At 39.4% G+C, this 21,578-nt stretch overlaps 1 protein-coding gene across 1 annotated transcript in view; it reads left to right on the forward strand.

Annotated features, from left to right (window-relative positions):
- GAD2 (glutamate decarboxylase 2) overlaps window positions 1–21,578 on the forward strand; it is an 84,312-nt gene that overhangs the window by 12,485 nt on the left and 50,249 nt on the right. The window contains exons 7-8 of the mRNA XM_020978230.2: window positions 4,320–4,435; window positions 16,728–16,807. Of these exons, the coding sequence (XP_020833889.1) occupies window positions 4,320–4,435; window positions 16,728–16,807 (196 nt within the window). The remainder of the gene's footprint in view (window positions 1–4,319; window positions 4,436–16,727; window positions 16,808–21,578) is intronic.

A 21,578-nucleotide genomic window follows, 5' to 3' on the forward strand; every position in this document is an offset into this window, starting at 1 on the left:
GTTGGACCAGATGGTCTATAAGGTCCCTGTCTAACTCTAAATTTATAATCCTATGATCCATGACCCAGGAACTTAGCAAGTTAATAAGCCCTCTCCCCATCACAGTTAAACAAAACCAGTGCCCACACCTATGTTTCTTAAATATTTCTCTAAGCAGGAAAAAAAAACCCTTCAATTTATCTTATGTGAGTCTGATCTGAAGATATAACGGAACATAAATAAACAGGATTTTCTCCTCCTTCTTAAAAGGCGAATTGTTTACTAATAGAAAAGCAGGCAGCTGGCCTTAAGCATTCAACTTGGGAAAGAAATAAGAGTTTAGTTTCTTAGAAGAGTAATACATGTTAGCTAAAGGAATTTGCAGGTGTCTGCTGGCTTGGGGCCATGAGGGCAGCAGGAAGAGAATCAAGTCAGAAAAAAGGAGTTGCATTCCTTGTTGCCTGGACTGCTGTGGCCAGGCAGTCACAGAACCAGACAGAAATCCTCTTGCTTCCCAGGGAAAACACTAGGAATGCACAGCACAGATCATTAGAGCCTGAAGGGACTTTAAACATCAGTTTGTATAACTCCATTTTACAGATGAAAAAACTGAGACTTAGAGAGGTAGAGTAACTTACTCAAAGTCAACATAGCAAGATGCACATTAAGTGAAAAAGTAGGGACAGGGGTAGAATCCAGGTTTCAGGCTCACCAATTTCTCAGTCTATGAGAACACCAAATTTAGTGAAATGAAACTGAAGAAGGCTAGAACCTCACAGAGAGAAGGTCAATGTACACCATTTGTGGCATCACTTTGTGGGAAACTGGCAGGATCACAGGATCAGAAGCTGGAAGAGACTTTAAAGGTTATCTGGCTTGACCCTTTCCTTTTGCAGATGAGGAAACTGATGATGAGAGATATGAAGTGACTTGCCCATGGTCACTCAAATGAAACTGGTCTCCAAACTCAGTGTGGCTTCAGGGGTATGGTTAGGTAATCCTTAAAGTTACTGCCTTGGTAAACAATCATGAACATTACCCTTAAGACAGGGGAGAAGGGAAGATGATGAGAAGGTCTATGCCATACCACATGTCTGAGATAGAAGTTCCAAAGTGGGACCAGCAATTTTCATGTCACTTAATCTCCTGGGGCCTCAGTTTCCCAAGGGGGTTGGACTAAACAGTCCTAGAAGCCCCTTCCAGCTCTAGACCTCTGGTATGAAGACATTGCTGCCCTCTTGGACATAGAAGCAGATTTCTTTTGAAGTCGTTTCAGTCTCTGCCTCAATTAATTTACCTGGACAGCTTGGACAATCTGGACTTTCACAAAGTCTTTCCAGACATGTAGAGACCTCAGATTCCCTGCCATCCTGGTACTACATCCCTATTGACCCTACTCCCCTACAGAGGAAGAATTTGCATTTAGGTCCCTTAAAAAAGATGGACCCTGGGGGATACTTTGCCTGTGACCTCTTTCTACAAAGATGTATCTATTGACCCACCATTAGCATGGTTAGCATATTGAGGTCTTCATCAGCAATAGTTATGAATTTGCACATCCAGTCACCCCATCCCCTTATGACCAATGGTGTGAATTTGCCAAAAGGCTGGCTGGGATTCAGGGTACAACATAAGACTATATGACATGACAAAGTTCATTTGTCTTCATGGAAATTGAACCCATAAGCAGAGGTTCACTTTGGCTTTTAATCTACGGGGTGGAACACCACAGGTGTTGGCTCATTTAGGAACAAAGAAGGAGCCAGACTCATTCTCATTATTTACTTTCCTCCTTGACTACCATCCACTTGCATAGATTTATTCCATCTTAAGATTCACTTCTTATGGTACACATAAATGAAGTGAATCACATAGGGCTTCCCTGGGCAATCCCTACATCTAGAAAAAGGTCAGGGTCTTAATATGAAGATATTTCCCCAGACTTCTGAAGGTAGCAAAATTCTCCCTGTTTTTGGGAAGCCCCTCTCCCTAGAGGTAAATATAATTGTCATCAATGCTTTAAAAAAACACAAAGAGATTTGCAATCTGGGATTTGGAATTTGGAATACTCCACTTTTACATTACATTACCTTTATACCCAGGTCCAGACCCATTATTTTTTCCAATGTAGCTGGTGGCCTCTCCTTGTCACTGTGCTGCTACAGCAAATATCTTTTCCCAAGTGTCACTTCTGTTCATTTTCCATCAATATTGCTTCAGGCAGAGGGGTATCCCTGAGCTGCAAAATGCCCCATTAGGAAGCTGAAAGCTTCATGAGAAATGTTGTCCTAATTGCATGTAACACAAACACAAGAATGCCCCCCCCAAAGGACAGAGAAAAAAACCTGGACAAATAACATTTAGTGAGCTCTCACCTTGTACTGCAAGCATTAAGCTCTACCAACCTTTCAGAGATCCCATGCAGGAGGGAGTTGAGTTTTCTGAGGCCCCCAAGTCACTGTCCTCAATCTGGCTGATAATGAGTGCCTGAGTCTCAGGGAGAGTCATTCTAGGCCAACCAAATCCTTTGGTTTAGAGCACAGTGCTAATGAGGGTCATGGGCCCTGGCTGCACTGGGCCACTTTGCATGAACATAGGAAGGGAAAAACTCTTGAAGCACATGTTCTGCTGGTGTTGGGTCAATAGTGTCACCTTTGAATAGGCAAGACAGCACCACCTCAAACATATTGACCATTTTCTCTCACTTAGAGACTTATACCTCTTGTGTCAACATTTGCATCCATCTGCATTGGTTAAAAATGTGTTTATTTCATAACTCATTAATGACCAAACTAGAAGAACCTTAGAGATCATCTAGTTTAAAAACCTTTCATTTTAAAAGTGAGGAAACTGAGGCCCAGTAATTTGCTTAAGGCCATATAACTTAGGTAACCAAAAGTAACTAAAACATGATTCCTGACAACTGATGAAAAAATGGTTCCTTCTTTTCACAAGCATAGGCTACATTCACTGGAAAAAGGCTTTAAACCTGGTAGGGATCATCTAGTCAAACTGTCTCATTTTAGAGATGAGGAACCATGGCCCAAGGGCCCACCCAATGTGGACAAGATACGAGATTTGAAAACATTAACTTACAATCATAATACAATCCAGTAAGCATTAACAGTTCAATATAGACTTAAGTGTTTCATAAATAAAGAGAATTTTGTTAATTATCATGATTACATTGTATCAATCTTTCTAAGAGGCAAGGGTAGGGTTTGGAAATGAATAAAAGGAAATGATGAGTTTTCATGCATGTCCTAAACTAAATTGCTATAAATCATCCTCACAGTTAACCAAAGTTAATTTGCTATCATTCCAGTGGCAGATACATTACATTCCCCTGGAATACAGTAAAAATGAATGGAAATAAATATTTAGTGTTAGTATAAAAATGAAATTTTCACAGGGATGTATAGCCTAAAGCAAGATTTAAAGTGACTGACTGGCTTAACATTCAGGCCACATATATTAGGAACCCTGGCCTGGGGTAGAATGCTCCTATTTTCAATTTCGAAGATCAGATATAGACTAATCAGTTCTTAGGCACTCCTCTAACAGAAGCATAACTAGGGCAGGGTGACTAACACTATGTCTCAGGGCAAAGAAATTTAGAGGACACTGACAGCACTTGCAGATCTTTAAGCATCATAGAAAGGACTGAGCTTAGCACCTAATAAGAAAGGATGATTAGCTAAAATAGGAAACTACCAGACAGTTCTTCATTTCCCTCAGTGGCTGCACCCAGATGAGCTCTTCTCCGGTCCTTGGCCCTCCCTTCTTTCTCTAGTAGCAAGCTTGAGGGCACATTCTATGCTGCTTGAGCTCCAGGCTCATTTCATATTTCCCACCTTAGGCATAATATTATTATTTATGACTCTGGTCCTTAGCAATCTTCTATTTACATTGGTGGGTCTCCTGACTTTCTCTAATGTAAAATCAGTACATCCAAAGTAACTTCTCTGTAGACTGAGACCAAGGAAGGAAAAGATTCATTTCATGACCCAAGTTAGTCCAACCTACCTTTTCATCACAGGCCATTGGGACTGTTATGGTTTTTTCTTTCTTTCATCTTTTTTTTTCAAGTTCTCCAGACCTTTTCTTAGCATTTGCTCTCACACTCTTCCTCTCACCACCTAGTGAACTTTACAAAGATGAGGAAGCTGGATAGCTTTGACAATTGTACATCAGCACCTATTACTATCTTGGGTTTTCTTAGATTGAAGGTTTCAAAGTGAGGCTCTCTAGGTTAATAGATAGAAAGAAAGGATGTAACTTGTACATAAATGATGTTCCTAATGAATAGAAAAGTAACAGTATATTACTGTGCACTCCAGGTGGTGCCATATCTAACATGTATGCTATGTTGATTGCACGTTTCAAGATGTTTCCAGAAGTCAAAGAGAAAGGAATGGCATCTATTCCCAGACTGGTTGCCTTCACATCTGAGCATGTACGTGTTTCTGTTTTTATCAATGGTATATTTTGTGAATGTCACTGCGGAAAAAAAAAAAAGATACTCAGAATTGCTATCTATCTCTATCTCCACATTCCATTCTTGTCACCCACTTGGGAAAGAGGGGGGCAGGGGAAGGATTTATTTACTGGGAGGGAGGAACTTGCTTTTCTGTTTCTGAAATGCAGGTTTTATGCATTATAGAACTGGATTTTCCTAATATCTGTGCTTCTATTGCTTCTTCTCTTCCTCAGTAAACTGAAGAAATATTGATTCTTTCAGACAACTAGGCTACCATTGAAGCTGTGCCCACATAATACCTAAGTGCTCTGTCTATCCAATTGAAAATATAATCAAACAGATGTGTTATTTACATAATGCCAGACAACTCACTCTTTACCTGACTTGACTGGATATTCTAACATCAAATAGCAAGTCAGCATCCTTTTGCCTATGGTTAGGTCTAGACTCATTGGTCCCTTGCCCAGCCTCCTTTAAGTCAAGGAAACTCCAAACTCAGCATTGAATCCGGCCCAGGATTACGTTCACTCCTAACTGCTGTCTAGGCAGTAGGATACTGATATTTTGCCAGATTTCTAAACCCTGACCAGGCACCACACTAAAAGTCTACTAAATGGTCCCCTAGCAGCCTTAAAAGAGCAAATTCTCATCTAAAGTGCCCAAGTTTCAAGGAAAGAGAGTGAGGGTGTAATTTAGGCCGTGAGAAAAACTGTTCCATTTGATCATTTGTTTCTCTAAAGGCTATGACACTTTGACCCTGAGGGTGTTGAGCTTTCTTTCACATACCAGTGAAGGAGTAAATGAGAACAAAACCACCAATCAGCTGCTTTGGAATCCATTCCAATCATCTGAATAAATAAAATAAACTTGAGATTTCATTGACAGTTAGCATCAGATAAGATACCAACCTATCTTGCCACTCACTGTGACATTCCTTCACAAACTCTGCTATGAATTGTCAAAGGATCTCAAGGGACTATTTCATTGGATGCTCAAGGACTCCACTGGTGACAGTGAAAGCAAATGATAGGGAAGGGGATAAGAGAGACATGTAGAGAATGGCCACAGGAGATCTCAGAAAGCTGAAAGAAGAACCAACTTACAAGGGGGTATTTTAAAATCCAATTCTTCATTTTTCTTTTCTTTTTTCCTATTTTAAATATTTTATTTTGTTTTCAAATGAAAAACAAAGAAAGGAAAGGAACAAAGAGATCACAAACACATAAAATTAAGAATAAGTACAGACTAGAAAACCCATATTTATACTTTATAACCATAGCTAGTAGCCCTGGAGCTAAAGGGAAGGTAATAGCTGAATGTCAATTAATTATAATTGAGCATTTCATTTTTGATTGTGTGTTTTTTTAACTTTTCAAAGACATCCCTTTCTCTGTCTTCAAAGGGGTTCAGTTAAGCAGGTTACATGAATTTGAGAGAACCACCCTGTCTCCAATTTTCTGTACCACTGTGCTCTTGCACAGTGTGCTCTTGGAATCGGTGTCCCAAAGTTGTAGTAATGACTTCCTGGTCTCACGAGTTAAGTCTCTCTATATCCTTACAAACCCTGAGTTTTATTACAGAAGAACACTGAACTTAGACCAGCTCAGAATTGGCTCTTTTTGCTGCTATTAGCTTACCTTGAGGAGGTATACCAGGGTAGTGGTATATCCCCTATGTACATCCATGCTATCCATTAAATGGCCTTTGCCCTGCCATGTTGGCTTTCATTCTCTCCAAGACTAAGTTCCAATTAAGACCTGTTTTCTTGGCTCAATCCCCAACCCAAACCCATCAGAGCATGAGTATTGTGTGCCATGCTTTCTTTTCTTGGTGTCTAAGAGGTAGAATCTCTTTCCATCATTTTTGAGGGGAAGAAAGTTGTCAGGTTGTTTATTTGTTTTTTGCAACTTCCTCTTGACTCTCCTTCTTCCAACTGTAATCAACTTAGACAAGTCATTGGGCAGGGGAAATTATCATATGAACTTCAGTAAAAGTGCTAGGTGGTTCTGATAGCCTTACAATCTTGATGAATTTTTTTTTTGCTTTTTGGTGAGGCAATTGGGGTTAAGTAACTTGCCCAGGGTCACACAGCTAGTAAGTGTCCAGTGTATGAGGCCAGATTTGAACTCAGGTCCTCCTGACTCCAAGGCCAGGGCTCTATCTACTGTGCCACCTAGCTGCCCCTGATGAATTCTTTACATCATATCTGACAGATGAATTAAAGTTCATTAAAGACTAGCTTAGTTCAAAGATCCATTGGTGGGATTTATTTTCGTTGAGATCCAGCATTTCGACAGCATTATATTATACTGAAAAAGATGTCATTGCTGACCTTTGCCCAAGGTCATGCCAAAGGCATAGACTTAACTAGGAACTGTTTTACCTGCAGTAAAAATAGGATAGTGCAACTGAGAGTGGAAGGTGTGGCTTTTTCCTTCCCTCTCCTCCATTAGTCTTTTATCCATTCATTCAACTTCTCCTGGAGCCCACTTTCTTCCCAAAATCTCCATAAGGAAATGAGCAGAGGAGGCCCACAAGGCATGAAGATAACATCTTCTGGACCACTGCAGGGAGGAAGTACAACTTCCATATAAGCAACTGGAGCAAAGCACCAACTTTCCTGCCTTAGTTATGACTCTGTATAAAGGTATATTAGGTACAAAAGGCATATTACCAGCCACTAGAATAAAACCACATTCTTGACATAGACTGACTGAGGTAGTAGAGGCTTTCAGAATTCATTTCATTTATCCCTTGTCTTTGGGAAGATTTCTTTAAATCCCTCCAAAAAGAAACACATCCATTTATTCCACTCTTTAAGATCCACAGGTTGCATAAAACTTCAGTTTGTAATCCATCCTTCCACTTTAAAATGCTCAGGGCCAAAAAGTTCCTGTCATCTCGCTTAAGCCCATGTTATTATATGCTTGATTCATTTCCCATTGCTCACTCTGAAGTAGACTTTAAGAATAATTTGCCTCCATCATCCATGTATAAATTTTCATATGCTTGAAGACAATGATTGAGGTGCTACTTCAATTCCTTTAATCTGGGGTCGTTTAAAAATTTTGTCATACAGATGGAGAATGCTGGGGATGGACAAGGAATATGCGACTAATGGCAGCAGCAGATTTATGTGTCTCTGCAGCAGAGCTAGGAAGAGTGGCAGGAAGCCAGGGCAGCGGGAAAAACTGCCAATTTCATAGTAAATCCTAAAAAGCTATAGTGGTGGCAGCAATGATCAGAGGCTACCTTAGAATCATAGCATATCAGATCTCTAAAAGACCTCAGAGATCATCTAGCCCATGCATCTTTTTACAAGTAAGGAAAATGGAACTCATAAAGGTGAAGTGATGTGCTTAAGGTCATGCAATTACTGACGGAGGCAAGAGAGGCAAGGAGGTTCAGTGGAAAGAGCTCCACATCCAAATCTGGAGTTAGAGAATCTAAGTTAAAATATTGGCCATCTACTTACTGCTTGTATGACTTTGGGACAGTCACTATTCTCTCTTGGTTCTCCTCCAATCTGTCTAACTATTCCTTCTCAGTTTCCTTTGCTGGTTCTTCATACCCATTGACCTAGGGTATATCCCAAGGTTCTGTCATCAACACTCTTGTTTTCTCTATATATACTAACTTGTCATCACGTCAGCTCCTAGAGCATTATTTATCATTTCTAAGCAGCTAATTCTCATATGCTCATCCTTAAATTCTCTCTTGAGCTCCAGTCTCAACTCACCAGCTGCATTTTAGATATCTCAAATAGATATCCCATGAGCATCTCAAACCCAACATGCCCAAAACAGAACTCATTCTATTTTCCTCCAATTCTCCCCTATTCCAAACTTCCTATTCCTATCAAGAATACCAATATCCTCCCATAACCTCAATGTCATCCTCAGCTTCTCACTCCACATATCCAATCTGTTGACAAATCTGATTATTTCTACCTTTGCAACATCATATATACACACACATCACATATAATCCAGGCATGATGTGATAAGAATATATATGTGTGTTTATTTCTATCCACATGTATATACATACTATATACACATAAATATTCACATACATATACACATAAACATATATCCCTTTTTTCCTAGGTAGTCTCACCATGATGTGGTGAGAATATATATGTGTATGTATGTATGTATGTGTGTGTATATACATATACACACATATTATGTATATAATATGTGTCTATATGTGTGACAAAAAATGTACATCTATATGTATGTATGTATTTATTTCCCCCCCAACTCAGTCTGGCCTGGACTATTGCTATAGACTTCCTATCCATCTCCCTACCTCAAAACTCTCCCACTACAATCCATCCTTCACTCAGCTGCCAAAGTGATTTCTTTGTAAATTTGACCATGTCCCCCAACTACTCAATAAACTCCAGTGACTCTGTCTTACTTTTAGGGTTCAATATAACCTCCTCTGTTTAGCATTTCAAGTATTTCATAACCTGACCCTTTCCCACCTCTTCAGCCTTCTTGTGCTCTACTTCCCTCCACGCACTCTTCCAGCCTTCTTGCCATTCTGTGGCAGGACTCTCCATTGGCCATCTCTGTGCTTTTGCCTCGGCTGTCCCCTATACCGGGAATGCTCTCTTTCTTTACCTCCATAGTTTCTCTGACTTCCTTCAAGACTCAGCTCAGATCCTACCTTCTGTAGAAGACGTTTCTTGGTGTCCCCAGGTACTGGGGTGTCTCTTTGAGATTACCTTCCATTTACTCAACACCATTTATTCTCTCTTGGTTCTCCTCCAATCTGTCTAACTATTCCTTCTCAGTTTTCTTTGCTGGTTCTTCATCCCCACTGACCTAGGGTATATCCCAAGGTTCTGTCATCCTTGAGATCAGGGACAAAGTTTTTGTGTTTCTTTGTATCCCCAGGGCTTTAGTGTAGAGCCTAGAAGATGGTAGGTGTTTAATAAATGCTTCTTAACTAACTGACTGAACCTCTCTGATCTTCAGTTTTCTTATATGGACAAGACCAGGGGTGGGGAACTCGAGGTCTCAAGGTCACACATGTGGCCCTCTAGGTCTTTAAATGTGGCCCTTTGATTCCAAATGTCACAGAATCTGTGGCCTCAAGGCCCCACAGGTTCCCCACTCCTATACTAGATAATGTCTAAACTCAATTCCAGCTGAATATATGACCAGAACCCAGGTCTTCTGACTGACAGATAAGTGTTCTTTCTATTTCCATGCTAACTGAAGAGCACCAATCTCTGTGCTGATTACTTACCTCCGATGAAAATTTCTCCACTTTCTATTGAATAACTCAGATTAGGTATGAGAGAGAAACAGAGAGATGAGAGATACAGGTCACAACACTTTTCTGTCTTCTACTTCAAAAACTGAGTTTATGAGGTGACATTTATAGAAGCCCACAGGCAGAAATGACACTTAATTGCATTTCTGAAAAAAAAAATCCATGTAAATTTTCTTATCATACTTTGTAGCAAATAGGACTGTTTGTTCATTTTCTTCTGCACTTGTGTGGCCACATTTAGGGATCAGAATTCCACTGCAGAATGATCTTCAAAGGGCGCAGGAACTCCACTGAGAACATCCAGAGAAAAACCTGTTTCCCCTGCCATTCTGATTGTAGAAATTTCCTCAGACTGACTTTCTTGACTTGCTGCCCAAAAAGTCTCCAGCTAGTCTGGGTTTAGCAAGGATCATGGGTTGTTCTACCCTTGCCTATTAGTGCCTATCTTAATATGTAAGCAGAAACTCCTGACATTAGCAAGTAAAAGAATTTTCCCAGGAAAGAATCTTTTATTCTATTTTTCTTCAAACCTTTCCTGCTCCCACCTTTGTCTTTTCTTCTTGTAGAGGCATTATATGTACTAGGACCCTTGACTGGGATATAGGTTTCAATCCTGACTCTTCCAAAGTGACCTAGAACATCATCTCTCTGGGACTCAGTTTCCCCATTTGTAAAATAAGAGGTTTGGGTTATATGGCTACTGAGGCCTCTTCTGATTTTAAAGTACTAAGACATAACCAAAAAATCCTGGAATTACATCTCTTTACATCCAGAAAACATGGGCAAGTTACCTAATGGCTCTGTCCAAATGGGCATTTTTTTAATAGATTTAGTCTCTTAATAAAGGACTAATGAATAGGACTAATTAAAACCACTCAAATGTGGTTTGAAGAGAGGAAGAAGCTGTACAAGTCAGAGCAAAAAAAAAAAGCAGAGTGGTATAGTAGCAAGGGCATAGCATTTGGAGTCAGAAGAACTTGATTGAAGATATGGCTCTTCCAATTAGCATCTATGTTTCCTTGAGCGATTTCATGTGGCCTCTCTGAGGCTCAGTTTGCCTTTTCTGTGAAATGGGGATTATGATCATTGTAATGCCTAAACCCTCAGAGTGGATTTGGGAGTTGGAAAATAATACTGAATGTGAAAGTGCTTTGTAGCTGGGAAGTGTTCTATAACATCAGTTGCTGTTGTTGTTGTTGTTAACACTGGCATTTAACATTTTAGTTGTGTTCAGTAGCCCTTTCCTTCCAAAGAAATAGCTTGAGAAAGAAAAATCCTTTAAAAGTAATTTAATATAACCTTACAAAAAAGGCTTTTCAAACCATCTCATAAACTCCCAGAGACCTTCATCAAGAGACCAAATCTACAATTCTGTTCACAAGGTCACATAACTAAACAGAGATAGCAAGATGCTGAAATACAGAGAGCACAAACATGCATGCCATGTGGGTTCCCTGCCCCATCCTGCTCCTTCTAGCAGGTGCCTGGGGGAATTTAGAATCTCCTCCCACACTAAAATCAGATTTCTGTTGCCTCTCTTTAGGATGTAGCACCCCCCCAAAAGGGGCCAGTGTCAGGGTCTCCCTACCACCACTGTTGATTTGAGCATGAATTCAGTATGGCTTATAGTGAGCACGATTTCATAGTTCTTGCCCTGGGTGCCAAAATTGCTAGTGACCACGCTTCTCATCCACTTGAACCAGAATCCTGAGCTCTGCGATATCCCCAGCTTCGAGCTACTTCCCACTGAGTTCATTATTTCCCCTACGTGACACAAGCCCTTCCAAAAATAACCTCGATGAAGCACCATAATCTAACCAGAAGGAAAAAATGTTCTTTGTAATCAGGACACACAAGATCTTTTGAGGTAAATTTCCATAGTTATCTGGCTTTCAGCTCTTTACAAGTCAATTCTAACTTGTCTCCACTTCTTCAAACTGAGTACTGGCACTGAGTCAGTGATACCCTCTGGAAGACTCTACAGGGTTTGGTATTTATCATTTGTCATAAGAGCTTTCCGGGGGGGGGGGGAATTGGAGGGACAGGGGGTGAAGGGACATGATCACTATTGCTTTCTTGGGGTATCTTGCCTTAGAAAAAATATTCTCAGGAGATGATACTCTAAAAGAGTTTTGATCCTGAAACCAAGTGTGCACAGATGTAAAATCTCTGAAGCCAGAAAAGAATGGCAGTTCCAATGATCTCTGAAACATGTAAATTCATTGAAATTTATTTAGCTGTGGAACTTCAGAGCTGGCAAGGATCCTACAGACTCTTATCCCTCATATGTTAAGTGAGAAACTGAGGCATGGAGAAGGAGAAGAACTTGCTCAAAGTTACATAACTAGTTAGAGTTGGGAGTAGAGCTGCCTAATCTTGGGTTCCCTCTCCCAGGGGTGTTTTTTTCCCTTTTCCACCCCTAAGTACCCAGCATGTGAATGTTCCCTTCCCTTCCTCTCCTCTACCCTTTCCCTACTATTAAAATTTTTTCTCAGGAAATTTCTCTGAACCTCCTTCCCAGTAAGATGTATATGACTGACATGACTTATTTTTACCTCACCCACATAAAATTTTAATTTTAATAGGAATTTCAAAGGAGTATAACTTTAAATGCAGGCTTTAGACAAGGCAGCATTGTTAAATATTTAACAACGGTCTTTAGGGAGACAAGGACTGTACCCATGACACACTTTAAAGTTTATCCTGCGTTGTTAACATTTTCCCTATTACCTTCTTCTATCTAGATATTCAACAAAACAAATACATTAAGCTCCAGTTTGTAGCATTCGCCAGTTTCCAAAATGTGAATGCTCACTCTCCAAATTTAAGAATCGGCTCTCTGAGTTTGGGCAGGCACCAACACATGCCTGGACTTAGGATAGCTCGCTCTTCCATTACTGTGCTTACCACAATCCAACAGACCATGAATCAGAGACTTAATGCTATAACGAAAGATATCTACACCAACCCCCTTATTTTACAAATGAGGCCACCGAGGACCAAGCAGCAGAAGTGATTTGTCAATAGTAAATGTCACAGCTGGGATTTGAACCCACCTCCACTGACTTTAAATCAAGCTTTCACTCCACTGCAACTTGTTGGCCAGTCCCCTTGTAAGCATTCGCTCTACTTTTAAATCTTCAGTTGCCTTCTCATACAGAGGTGAGAAGCCTAGGTCAAAGTTGTCTTTTGCTCTAATAGATATTTAGGGCACAACCCCCATTAGGTGACAGCAGGCTGCTAATTGATCTTGAGCGTAAAGACCAAGAATAGTTTCACAGCCATGACTTGCTTCCTTCTTTCTTACTGTTGCGTCTACTCTGAATTATTTTGATCTCTTTGGGAACATGACCAGTTATATTCTTTTTGAATCACAATAATTAGAACTTAATGAGCCAGACCCTCCAGGGTGTAAGATTCACTCCAGTTGCAAATCATGCAGTTTAGGATGCCTTAATGACTTGCTTAGTCCATAGGAGGACTGTTTAGTGAATTGAAACTATAATTTATCTAAATTGGTATTGCTAACTTTTCCCACAGGGGCAACTATTTTTCATTTTCCCAAAAGTACTAAAAAATTTTCAGGGCTGGAAGGAGAAGGAAGGTATGGGAGAAGGAAAAGCTGGAGGTAATTTTGACCTGAAAGTCACCGGGGGAAGGAGGGGGGGAATTGACCTTACAAGTCAGTCAGGAGATGAGTGTTGACATTGAAGTCATTAAGCATTTGGGGATTGAGGAGTGGTTAACCCTAAAAGCCCTGGGAAGGAGATCTCAGTCCCCAAACCAGAAAATTCAGGCTTCAAGACTGACCAATTGATCACCAAAAGCCTTGGTCTGAATCAGGACTTCTTAATCTTTTTTTGTGCCAAAGACCCCTTTGACAGTCTGGTGAAGCCTACAGACCCTTTCTCAGGGCAATATTCTTAAATACATAGGATTAAAAAAGAAACCAATATGCTGAAATACAGTTATCAAAATATTTTTATTAAAGTTCATGGACCCCAGGTTTAAAATCCCTGGTTTACATGGAGGCTTTAAACAGTTAATGCAGCTTTCCAAAGTGCCTAAATTACAGCCTGGGCAAAGAAGCAGACAAAACAGGAAAATCTGGTTCAATATGGTTTCTCTCTGTGCTCTCTACAAATCTGACCTACTCCACTACTGTCCTCAGAAGAGAGAGAAGATTTATTATCCCCATTAAATGGATGAGAAACAGGCTCTGCACTCCCAGGCCATCAGGCTGAATGGGACCTAAGAGGTCATCGTATTCCATCTTCCCTCCTCAGCAACAGTACCCTCAACTATACTAAGCTGGCAAGTGCTCACTCTTTTCCTTATCTTCCTCGAGCTGATAAAATGGAATTATGTGCTTTACTATCAGCATACAATATTCACAGCCATTACATCCTCACTGTGTGGAATTTAAACTTATACCAAGTACCATATCCAGGTTTTTCTGTATCCAGGTTTCCAAAAGAATCTTCTTTTAAAAAATTGAAATTAGTCATTATTAAGCCTCCATTTTCTAGATAGTATGAACTGTTATTTGAAAATAAAATGGGTTTCATATCATTAATCAGAGATATGGTTAGAACAGGGGAAAAAAGAATAGATAATAATTTTAGAGAAGGAAAGCCTAGTCCAACCTATTCATTTTACAAAGAAGGAAAATGGGGCCCAAAGAGATTAAAAGATTTACCCAAGGACACACAGGTAAATGGCAGAGTCGGAGTTCTAGCTCAAGACCTTTGACTCTAAATTCAGTTCTATAGAAAGCTTATTGGGAACTCACACCCAGTAGACATTCTGGTCCATTACTGTACAGCTCTAGTTGTTGGAAAGGTCTTTTTTTCTGTTAAGCCATGATTGGTCTATTTGTAATATCCATCTATCGACAGCTCTGCCCTCTAGAGAGCCATAGAACAAATCTGCTTGTTCTTTCACATGCTACCCTTTCAAATACTGAAGTCAACCAGCATGTTTCTCCATAGGATTCTCTCCTCTAGGTTAAATAGTCTTAATTCCTTCAACCATTTCTTAGTGACACTTCACCAACATGGCTCCCCTCTTCTTGACACACTCTTGTCGATCAATGCCTCTTTTAAAAAGTCACACCTAGACAAAATACAAAATTCCAGGTGTGGTAAGAACAGAGAAGAAAGAGCTAGGGTATTCTGCTGCCTGTATGGTTTGGCTTTTCCTTGTTGGTTAATCCTCTGAGACAGCTGTAATATATTTTTATTCACAGAACATTAGCAAAGGCCTCTCATTTCTCTAAATGACTTTCAATAACTCTGTCCCTCTTTTCTTTTCTTTCCTTTACCGAAAATTTGAGCCAATGCTGAATATTTCTTTGTTTTCTTTTTTGCTTTCTCCTTTGTCCATTTCCAACACTAGTACTTTTTCCCTACCTCTGAGCTTTCAATGTTTCCATGTGTATTTCCTTCCATTTGTATTATTCTGCACAATGATCAATTATGCTGAGTAATTGCTCCTTCTTTGAGAGCCCCCCATTTATCCTTATTAGAGAGCAGATTAAAATTCTTCCTCCTATGGACCAGGTGCACTAGATCTCTTCTTTATCACAAATTAGCCATTTTACAGTTTAATATTTTCAAGTCTTTGCATTGAGGTGAACTATCCAAGACATTCTTGCTCACTGGAGCGCAGCTGGCTCCCTTTGATATGTATTTTCTATGTATTTTCCCCATTATTAGCATATTATGGGCAATTTTTTTTTCTTTGGTGCTTTGCTTTTTGGGTCAAAACATGCTCTGTTAAGACATCACATATAAATAAACATAAATTAAGTTAAATTAAAATATCAGATGTGATTCAACATAAAGGATACTTTTTGGAAAAGGTGCCTAAAACCCCAAACAATTAAGTCTTGCTTTTTGTTTTGTTTTGTTTTGTTTTCTTTCTCTTTAGTTCCCATGTATTTTGATAATATTTGCCTGGCTCTAAGGGCTTAAAACTGGGGGTAATAGTCCTCTTTATCACTCTTGTTCCACTAAATAGTGCTTTTTAATGACAGTATTTTCCCTTTTTATTCTGGTTTACTTTCCTCACTACTGCCAAGTATGGGGGAAATGTGATGTTTTTTCTGGTTTGTTAAATTCAAGACTTAGCAATGACAGCCTACCTTAAACAGCACAGCCAAACATTCTCAGAGCTAAATGTAGGCATGAGGAAGAAAGAGTACACCTCTTGGAATTGTAACTTAAAATTCCAGTCAGGAACACTACAAGGATTTAAACTGGGCAAGCAGCTCTTCTCTTGGACAGCTTAATGATCTGTAGTTAATAACGAAAGGCTGATAGGCAGATGCATTACAGCTAGGCTGGAGTTAGCCTTTCTAGGCTCTACAAATTGCAGGATGATTACAGCCATTTGAATCAAAAGTCAGATTCTGAGTCACAAGCCAAAACTCATTCAAAAATTTGGTCTTTTGTACCAGTGGCTTTCACTCTGTCCACTTTCTGTGGTAGCCTATAAATTCATGCCTTTTCCCAACCCCATTTTCTAGCCTGGTGAAAGGTCCCTTCATCTGAGTGACTGGTCCTCTAATGGTACTAGGGATGATATATGCTATGCTTAAGGCCATACTTTCCCCTTGGTTGAGCACACACAATTTCACTGAAGTCTCTGGAAACTGACTCAGTTCTCCCACTAGCAAAATTGGGGTTGGCTTCTTTGTGGGGAATCATGAAATATACAACTTCCTGGAGCCAGTTAGCATATTATTAAATCTTACAAGTGAGGTTTGGTTGGAGTCACTGTCTTGTGTTGGGAAATAAAGGGTCATGGAAATTTCCTAGAAAAAAACCTCACTGAAAACTGTCACAAATTCTCAGTCATTCAAGGATACAGAGGGACATAGCAGGGTTCAGAGTAGACACTGAAAGCAAAAAGAAACAGAGGGAGATAGGAGCTGAATACTAAATCATGACTGATCATAAACATGCTTTTTTTTCAGAGTCACTTTTCAGTGAAGAAGGGAGCTGCAGCCTTGGGGATTGGAACAGACAGTGTGATTCTGATCAAATGTGATGAAAGGTAAGCATGAATTTCCAACTCCTGTCTACCTACATCAATAAATGGAAACCAAGAGTCCTGCCTGTCCAGAAAACAGCTGGCAACTGGGGCACAGGCAGTAGTACACCTCTATCCTCACTAATATCGCTAATTTTGTTGTTTTGGTGTTAGGATTTTTTTTTAACATTTACTCTTTGGGGGGAACACCAGCCATCAGCTTCAGTGCTCCTGAACCATTCACAAGTCCCGACTGAATGGAAGCCTTCCTTCTACACTAGTACAAACCAAAGAGCATTCATCACCTGAGCCAGGTAGCAACAGTATGTGATGTGAACATTGAGTTATAGTGTCATCATCATCCTCTCTGCTGCAAATTATGTAAACACGATGGAAGGATTACAGATCATATACTCACTGAGCAAGAAGTAAATGATGCCCTCAAACCTCATCAACTCTGATTTCCTCAGTTCATTAAGGGATGAAACCAATGAATTATGGGGGAAACCTGCTATAAATAGCATATGAGTTTCACATTGTTTCATTCTGTTACTAGGGAATGTTATTTTATTTGGAGAATTGTTTTTAAAACTTCTACAAAGTAGGATTTGAGTAAATAGAGGGGAAAGAGAGCAAATCCAGGCAAATTAAAAAATGAATAAAAGCACAGAAGTAGAAATAAAGTAGCATGGTGTGTGAGGTAGGCATTATTACCCCCGTTTCACAGCTGATAAAACTAAAATTCAGAGAAGTTCAATGATTTGGTTATAGTCAAAAATAGAGATTGGATCCGCGATGTCATTAATTGCTGGGAACTAGGGATGAGGAAACTCTCTTTTACCAATGTGAACAGGCACCTCCTCTGAAATTTACATTTTGGAGACTTGCCTAAGGCAAAGAGAGATTAAGTGACTTGCCCAGGGTAATTGCCAGTAAAGTGTTCAGAAATGGGCCTTGAAGGGCAGCTAGGTGGGCAGTGGATAGAGCATGGGCCCTGGATTCAGGAGGACCCGAATTCAAACGTGGCCTTAGGCACATAACGCTTACTAGCTGTGTGACCCTGGGCAAGTCACTTAACCCCATTGCCTAGCAAAAAAAAAAAAGAAAGAAAGAAAGAAATGGGCCTTGAATTCAGGTTTTCCTAGCTCCAAGACTAATTCTCTATCCACTACGCCTTGATGCCTCTTACCCGTGACCAAACGGATAGTAAATGTGAAGGAGAGGGCTAGTCTACTATAGTTCTTTGCATTTCCTTTGGCTCTCCTAAAAATTAAAATACCCTCAACATTCCATTCAATTTAGATTCAACAAACTTTTTGAAGCACCTACCATGAGCAAGGTCTTGTGTCTAGGCTCTAGAGATACTATGATAAAAACAGTCTCTGAACTTAAGAAGCTACCATTCTACTGGAAAAACTTCTCCTTCCCAATCACTCCAGACCCCCCCTCAAAAAAAGGAGGGGAATAATAGACAACCAGTTATTTGAAGGAAGAAAAGTTTAAAGGATTGAATTAAGACAGAAGAGGAGTGAGGCAGCAGAGAAAATGACAAAGAAAAGGGAAAATTTTTTTAAAGAAATAAATGAGGCTTAGAGGAGAGAAAAGAGAAAAAAATAAAGGTATCAGTTTTTAAGTTTATATTTGTGGTCATCAGTAATGAATCTTATGTTCAATTCTATATTTATCATCTTAATATATCTTAGGTACATGATGAATTCAAGGATGATATAGAGCTGAGGCAATACATTATAGCATATTGTATTATATCACATAATGGGCAATATAATAATTATAATATAATAGTATAATATATTAAACTACATAACATTTAATATTATATGTAACACAATAATTATAATATATAATAATATAATGTACTATGTTACAGTATAGAGGGCTGGCCTTAGGGTCAGAAAAACCTGGATTTAGTGTCTGGCCTTGGATTCAGGGAGACCTGGGTTCAAATTCTGCCTCTGACACATCCTGGATATGACCATGGGCAACTCCCTTAGCAACTCAGCCCCCTAATCTATATTAGAGATGAGTTGCTGATCTACATAGATGGAGAGGGTTGCCCACATTGATGATATCACAAGCCTAGATACACACACACACACACACACACACACACACACACACACAATATAGACCTGAAGAAGGCATCCAGAGTGTTGAATTGATCCATTGAGGAGGATTTATGGATGGCTAAAGATGATAGTCTCACAGGATGAGAAGGCCTGAGGGTTGTCATCTACATGGGTGAAGGGGGTTGCCCCACACCATTAATATCAAGGATCCATTGAAATATCACAGCATGGAATGGATGCACATGATATGAATAGAGGAATAGATGTTCTAATAGAAAGTCATAGAACACATGCCATTTGGAAATGGCAACCAATGGTGTTTCAGGAGGGAATCTAGACAAGTAGGCCCCCATCTCCTCAAGAGCTTTGCCCAACTTGATGTTGATGAATTAATGTTCTCTCCCATCTAGTCCAGTCAAAAGCTCATTGGAATGGTGAGATGGAATCAAATACTGGGCTGCAAAGTCTCAATTGTTGGCTCTAGGAAAGACTCAGGTCAATGGTCTTTGGAGTTAGGCCTGGAACACAGTCAAAATCAGAGAGAACACCTATCAACCATCTTCACTTTAGATCAATGATTCTCTAATTTTTGGAGCCCTTTATGCTCTTAAAAATTATTGAAGAACCCCTATAAACTTTTGTTCATGCAGATTATATCTATCAATTTTTACCATACCAGAAATTAAAATGTCTTAGTATTATTACAAAACTAGTTTTGACCTAGCAGGCCCCCTAAAAGGGTCTTAAGAATGGAAGGAAATAGGCATTTATTAAAGTACTTTTGAAATAATATTTTATTTTCCTCCAATTAAATGTAAAAACGCTTTTGACATTCTTTTTTTTAAATTTTGAGTTCCAGACTCCCTTCCTCCCTTCCTCCCCACTCCCTTTCCCTAAGAAGGTAAGCAATCTGATATAGGTTATATACATATATGTGAAGCAACCACTTTTACAAATATCTCACTGAATCTTCACAACAACTCTGTAAGGTAGGCACTACTATTATCCCCATTTTACAGTTTATGAAACTGAGGCAGGCAAGTTACATGGCTTGATCAGGGTCACACAGCTGGTATCTGAGGCCAGGTTCTAAGTCAGTTCTTCCTGACTACAGGATCAGCGCCCTCTCCAGTATACCACCTAGCTGCCCCCAGGCCCCTCTAGACTACACTTTGATAACCCTGGCTTTAAATGGACACATCCACTTTAAAGCCAGAAAGGCAGCTCAGGGGGAAAAACAAACAACAACACCACTTAAGGCTTTCAGAGGGCACACTTCAGGCATTTCTTTCTCCTTATATAGCTATTGAAGGCTCAGCTCAACCACATCTTGGAATTGGCCTCTCTATGAGGTTTCCATCTCTTGCACTGACTCCTTCTGACTGTGCATATTAGCATGTCAGTTGCCAGGCAACAATTTTTATCTTCCCAGGAGCCCCAAATGACAGGACCATTTTCACCCCATGTTGCACTGAGGACTTACAATCCAAACAAAAAATGGAACATGTCCTAGTAAAGAGAACAATCTGTTTCTTCCTTGGGTTGACACTTGAAGTAGCAAGTAATAAAAGCTCTTAGATACTTCTACAGTTATTACACTGGTTTACTTTGATGCCCTATGTTTAGTGGGAATATGATGTCCTTTTTAAGAGAAGGAAGAGGGGGGAGAAATCTGTACCACAACGGGAGGTTGGCAAGGGCTTAAATGGATGTTGGCCAAATCAGGTATACTTCATCGGATGGCCTATGGTCTGTATATTAAATTCAATTTTCTTATTGGCATTACCTTTAAAATTAGGAATGTGTTTCTCAGGGGATGTAAATTACAAACAATGTGCGATAAAATCACACTTCCCAGTACACTAAGCCTTTTGAAGTAAAAGAAAATTTAAATATAAAATACAAAAAAGAAACAGAAGTTTCCCTCACTGATTTGGAACAACAGCAGCACTGGGATATAGGAAAAAGTCACATTTGTTAAAGAAATGGGCTCATGGAATCTCAGAGATCATAAAATGCAACACTCTCATTTCCTGCATCATTTTGTTCAATTTATTACATATGTTAATCCAATACATAAATAATACTAATAAGTAAGGTAAGGGAGTAGAACAAATTGGAAAATATATACAATTATATAAATAATATTATAAATTTTAAATAAATTGCATAATAATATTTCATAAGCATACAATTCTTTAACCTGCAAGAATTAAATGTTGAACCTTTTGGAGGGATCCTTACTTTCTTATAAAGATTATTTATTTTAGTTTTATAAAGATTATCTATTTTAGGCTTGTTGCTGATACCTTTAAAAATGGGAAAGCCTTAGTTTGACTTTTTACTAGTAAGAATTGCTGTTTCTAAATTATTACAAATGCTACATTAGTACAATATAAATTAGGATGGTTTTGTTGTATCTAGAGTTTAAGGGTGAGGGGGAAGGAGAAAATCAATATTATAGTCTAAAAAAAAGATGAAAACATATAAAGAAAAATTGAATGCTTTCTCTGAACAGGTTTAGCCCACTGAAAGGGAGCAGGGGTGCTTTCCAGGAGATCTGCCTTTGGAGACTGAGTAAAGGGAAGAAGACAGGGTAGAAGCTGGGGGAGGGGAGAGAGAAGGAAGCCAAGAGAATGTTCTTTGATCTAGGCAATCTTCAGTAGACTCCAAAAATCCGCACGTGGCTTCCTTTAGCCACATTTATC

This window comes from Phascolarctos cinereus, unplaced genomic scaffold (genome assembly GCF_003287225.1).
Source record: "Phascolarctos cinereus isolate Bilbo 61053 unplaced genomic scaffold, phaCin_HiC Scaffold_1;HRSCAF=81, whole genome shotgun sequence".
NCBI classification, from domain to species: domain Eukaryota; kingdom Metazoa; phylum Chordata; class Mammalia; order Diprotodontia; family Phascolarctidae; genus Phascolarctos; species Phascolarctos cinereus.